The 4,903-nt window shown below is 61.2% G+C and overlaps 1 protein-coding gene across 1 annotated transcript; it reads right to left on the reverse strand.

Moving 5' to 3' along the window:
* Positions 1-97: 97 nt before the first annotated feature.
* On the reverse strand, positions 98-4,750 carry CHPF (chondroitin polymerizing factor). Its single transcript, XM_006935614.5, has 4 exons — positions 4,437-4,750; positions 2,822-3,395; positions 2,128-2,307; positions 98-1,810 (listed from the first exon to the last, which is right to left on the reverse strand). The coding sequence occupies exons 1-4, from the start codon at positions 4,748-4,750 to the stop codon at positions 551-553; spliced, it is 2,328 nt and encodes a 775-aa protein (XP_006935676.3). The 3' UTR covers positions 98-550.
* Between the last annotated feature and the right edge of the window lie 153 nt (positions 4,751-4,903).

A 4,903-nucleotide genomic window follows, 5' to 3' on the forward strand; every position in this document is an offset into this window, starting at 1 on the left:
ATCTCATGGCTTAGTCCCTGGGAAAGGAGACCGGGGCCATCCTTACCACCAGCCCTCCCAGTCCCTGTGCCACCTTGTGAAAACTCAGAATCACTAGTCCACACTCAGCCAGTTTATTAAAGGCAGGGAGCTTCATCCAGGTCCAGAAGGGAGAAGCCGGGGGACACCCCCCCTTCTTCTCTCAGCTCCCCGCTTCCCCAACCACTCATCTACAGCCCAGCCCCCAGAAGGGAGATGGGGCTGGCGTCAGGCAGACTGCACTGCATAAATACTCAGAGGCCACAGCCTGAATCAGCAGCGTCAAGGGCGGTGGGGGGGGGGGGGTAGGCAGGGAGACCAGGTTTGGGGCAAGAAGGGGTGGCTCCAAAGGCACCTCCCAGGGCTTGTCCTGAGCCCGAGGACCCACAAAGCTAGAGAGAGGGGGCCAGCGGGCTCTGCCCTGGGGTCTGAGACCACGGCCGGCCCTGTCCGGCGAGGCTGGCAGGTGACTCTGGGTTGTTGGGGAGGAGAGGGGTGCTGCCGTGCCAGGGTGCTGGGGCGCAGGGCGGGCTCAGGTGCTGTTGCCCTGCTCCTGCTCGAAGAGCAGCATGGCTAGCTGGGTGCGGGAGCCCAGGCCCTCCAGCTCGCCCTGGCGGCAGCGGTGGTACAGGTCCTCACTGAGCCGGGCACTGCACGTCTGGGCCCGGTAGCGCTGCAGCAGCGCCGGCTCCACGGCCCGCAGAACGTGGAGGCCGGAGAAGCGCAGGAACAGCTCGTACACGTCCATGCTCTCCAGCAGCTCCTCCTCCTGCTCTGAGGCCGCCGCCAGCCGCCCTCGGGCCGCCACGTAGTCGGAGTTGTAGAAGCAGGCCTCGCTGGCTGCCTGGCGATCGAAGCGGCCCGTGTCTCGGCCCAGCTCCGGGGGCCCAGGGCCCTGGGGCGGGGCCACGGCGGGGTGGAAGGCCTGGAAGTGCATGGGAAAGAAGGCCTGCCAGCCAGAGATGGCGTGCATGCGGCAGCGGTTCAGGAAGTCAGGCGTGAGCACCGTGTCTGGCCCGGCCAGCAGGAACAGTGTGTCCAGCGGGTGCTTCTTGGAGAGCAGATCCATGAGGCGCAGCGGGGAGGGTGCGGCCGTCTGCACGCTGAGCCAGGGCACCCGGGCCCCGGGGAAACGCCGCTCCAGTTCCGCCACGTGGGCCTTGACGGGCGCAAAGACATCCGCGTGGGCCGCCCGTTGGGCCTGTCGTGGCTCGTACAGGAGCAGCAGGGTCAAGGCTGCCGCGGCATCGCCAGGTTCCAGCGCCGCAGTGGCGAAGGCTTCCAGGAAGCCAGGGGCCAGGTCCCGCTCGGCCGCAGCCAGAGGCAGTAACACGGTGAGACGCGAGGCTTCGGTGACGTAGGGCACAGGCAAGATCTCCACACGGCTCAGTGGCCGCAGCAGCTGCACCCGGCGGGTGAGGGGCCGGCGGCCACCCTGGGGGGTGAGCGCCTCCAGCTGCAAGTCCAGTGTGTACTCCATACCCCGGGCAGGATCAAAGCGTCGGTAGCCATTAACTAGCTGCTGCTTCTGGAGCCGCAGGGCTGGATGATAGCGACGGTTGAGCTCTTCCAGGGCCGCCCCCAGAACGTCAGCCACATCGGCCCGGTCAGCCCCTCGCAGAGGGCAGCGGGGCGAACCATCAGCGCAGGAGAAAGCATGCTGCTCCGTGAAATAGTCCCAGCGTAACACCTCAAAACGGGAGGCCGGGCGGGATGGTGCCGGAATGCCCACAGGCCAGGCGGCTGCGCGCTCCCCATCGGCTGCCAGATGGCTGGTGTTCTGGATCTCCCACTAGATCGGAAAAATAGACCAGGAGCAAGGTAGAGACCGTGGGGGCCAGCGCAGAGCTGGAGGACTAAGCAGACAGCAGGTGCTACTTGGGATGGGTCCCTAGTCCCCAATTTCTGCTATCCCAGGGCCTCCACCTATCCTTTCCCAGATTGAGGCAACCTAAGAATTAAAAGGGAGGCTTCTGGAAGAGCTTCTCAGAAAAGGCAGGAACAAAGAGGGACTGGGAAGCCAGTTTGTTCTGATTCTAGTTTTGACTTCCCTGGGATCTCAGATGTCTTAGGACCTGTCCCCTCTGTCCCCCAGGGCCCCGACCATACCTGCAACTCCTGGATCTCCTGGTATGTTCGTTCCAGCTCAGCTCGGGCAAAAGCTTTGTGCAGCTGGTACATGTGTACGGGGTCATGCACAGGGTGGGCTGTCAGGGCACTGCGGAAACGGGGGTCTCCTTCCTGCACATGCTCCCCAGGGCTCAGCTCCAGGTAGCTATAGTGTACCCCCTGGGGAGAGGAAGGGAAGGGGTCTATGATGGGAAGAGATGGGACAGCTCCCCATTCACCTCCCAGTGTGGATTTCATCTTCCCCTCCCATGACCTATGTGGACCTGGAGTCGGAATTACTGGGTTTAAGTACACCTTGACCAGTTGTTAGCTTGTGTGACTTTGGGTGAGCCTCTGCTAGCTCATGTGTGAAATGGGCATATGCATCCCATCTCAGAGCTGTCCAGGGGCTCAAATAAAAATCATAGTAGCCAACACTGAACGCCTGCTATGTGCAAGGTTCCCTTATTTTTTCTAATCCTTAGAACACACCTGAACCATAGTTATTTTCATTGGTATGGATGAGGATACCAAAGTTCAGGAGATGCAGTCATTCACCCAAGGTTACAGGGATAGAAAGTGACAGAACTGGCATGGAAACCCAGGCCTATTATTTCCAACTACCCCTTTGCCTCCGAGGGGGAAGGGCACAAGCTCAGGCAGGAGGTGCCAATGGGGCGGCTTATCTTCCCACCTCGTGGTCGCCAGTGCAGCCCACCCCTGTGGCATCGAGGATGCAGCGTCCCAGCCACTCATCCGGTCGCGCACTGACGATGTCGTTGCGGCAGCCTTCCAGGTGGGGGCGCAGCTGCTGCAGCAGTGTGCGGGACAGCAGCACCCCAAAGCCGCCATGGCAGTAGCGGCCTGGGGCGGGCTCTCCACCGATGAAGTCCTGTGGCCGGCCCAGGTACAGGTGGGCAGCGGCCGCCAGGCTCAGACGGCCGGCTAGGCGAGCCAGTCCATGTGCCTCGGTGTAGGTGGCATCGGGCACTATGAAGAACCAGTCAAAGTCGTCACCGTGTTGCTCCAGTAGGTGGCGCAGTGCCAGGTGCAGGTGCCCTATGGGCCGCTCCTCACCCAGTGTCACCACTGCCATGCCTGGTGGTGCCCTGCGGCCGCGAGAGCCCGTCAGGAACACCACACGCTCTAGCCGGTGCCCCAGCGTGCGGTTCACGGCCACACCCAGTGTGGGCAACGTGGCTTGTGAGGTCAGCACCGCCACAAGCAGCCTCTGCCTGATGCCCAGCTCCGTGCTGATGTATCGGGTTCTGGGGGAGAAGAGGGCACAAGGTTATCAGAAGACAACATAGGCTCTGGCAGGTCACATCCTCTCTGGGCCTGTTTCTTCACCTACGAATAGGATAAGAATAACCAACTCCCCGGGGGTCATGGGGATTTACATGAAATATTTGCCTTACCTATACAGTGCCTTGAGGAGGGGGGGATGGCAATGTGTGTGGAGATATGAGAGGTACATTGTGGATTTGATTCTCTGTTTCACGACTTAGTAGTTGTGTCCTTGAGCAAGTTATTTAACCTACCTGAGCCTCATTCAGTAGTCTGCTCTGCATAAAGGAGCTGATAGTATCTATTCAAAGCACTTAGGCAACTGCTCAGCACATAGATACTCCACACACCATGTATATACTTATTTCTATATAAATATGCCATCATAGCACAAATACATCACATAAATGATGTAAAGGAATATAGGGCAGAGGGATGTACTGAGTGTGTTTGGGACAAGGGAAAACCGGGGCTCAGCAGTTCCGGAAACTTAGCTTCCATAATGCAGAAGGTAAGTCGCAAAGCTGAAATTTGAACTCAGTGTTGCTTAGAAGAAAAGTATTTCAACTCATGCGCAAAGGCATTAATGGGATGGGTACCTCACCCCTCCCCCACAAACCTCATCCCGAGGTGTCCCACCCAGGAACAAGAGATACAGGTAAATTCTGGTTTCTCTTGTTTCTTTCCCTCTCTCTATGCACCCACTCCAAGTACCAGTCATTTCTCGAAACCCAACAGCCCAATCAGGGAGCTAATAGGAGGATCTATGAGGGACCATGGGGTCGAGCCAGTTTAGGACAGAGGAGGGCAAGTTCCGCCCAGGCCTGGACGGGGCCCAGAAAGGGCCTCAGATGGGTTCCACAGCTCCCGGGGAAGCAGGGCAATCGGAAGTTATTGGGGCCAAAGACTTCCTGGCTGGCCAGCCCCTTCCTTCCGGAGCCTAACCCAGCCTCCCGCGGCCTCCCCGGCGCGCCCGACCCGACCGGTGCCCAGGGGGTGGGGCTGGCGGGGCTGATCCCTACCTGACGGCCTTTTTGGCGGCCTGGCCAGGCTGTGCAGGGTGGTAGGGCAAGACACGCGGCTCCCAATTCTCCCCGGCGCCTGCGCCGACCCCAGGCCTCTCGCGCTCCGCTCCCGGCTGCACCGAGTTGGGCCGGCGCGCCGCGTTCGTGTTGCCGCGCGGCGGCAGCTCAGACTCTCCTGGCTGGGGCGGCCCTGGGCCACACGGTTCCTCCACCCAGGTGACGCTGAGCAAGCTCAGAGTGAAGCCCAGGGAGATGCCCACGGCCACAGGCCCTGCGGGCCGCAGCACCGACAGCAGCAGCGATGCCCGCATGGCGCCGGGACCACGGGCCCCGGGGCCCGGAGCAGCCCCACAGCAGCCAGAAGAGGCTCCGAGGGGGCGGGACCGGGGAGGGGGCGGATCCGAAGGGCCCGGGCCAAGCGGGCGGGCCCGCTCCCTCCCCGCCGACGCGGTCCTAGTCGAATC

This window comes from Felis catus, chromosome C1, assembly GCF_018350175.1.
Source record: "Felis catus isolate Fca126 chromosome C1, F.catus_Fca126_mat1.0, whole genome shotgun sequence".
Taxonomy (NCBI): domain Eukaryota; kingdom Metazoa; phylum Chordata; class Mammalia; order Carnivora; family Felidae; genus Felis; species Felis catus.

Bases quoted from the DNA above. Each gene is read 5' to 3' on its own strand.
- CHPF (XM_006935614.5), bottom strand. From the start codon at position 4,750: ATGCGGGCATCGCTGCTGCTGTCGGTGCTGCGGCCCGCAGGGCCTGTG. The intron at 2,308-2,821 runs GTGGGAAGATAA...TCCTCTCCCCAG, and splicing joins GCTGCACTGGCGACCACGAG to GGGGTACACTATAGCTACCT. The intron at 1,811-2,127 runs GTATGGTCGGGG...TTTCCGATCTAG, and splicing joins AGGAGATCCAGGAGTTGCAG to TGGGAGATCCAGAACACCAG.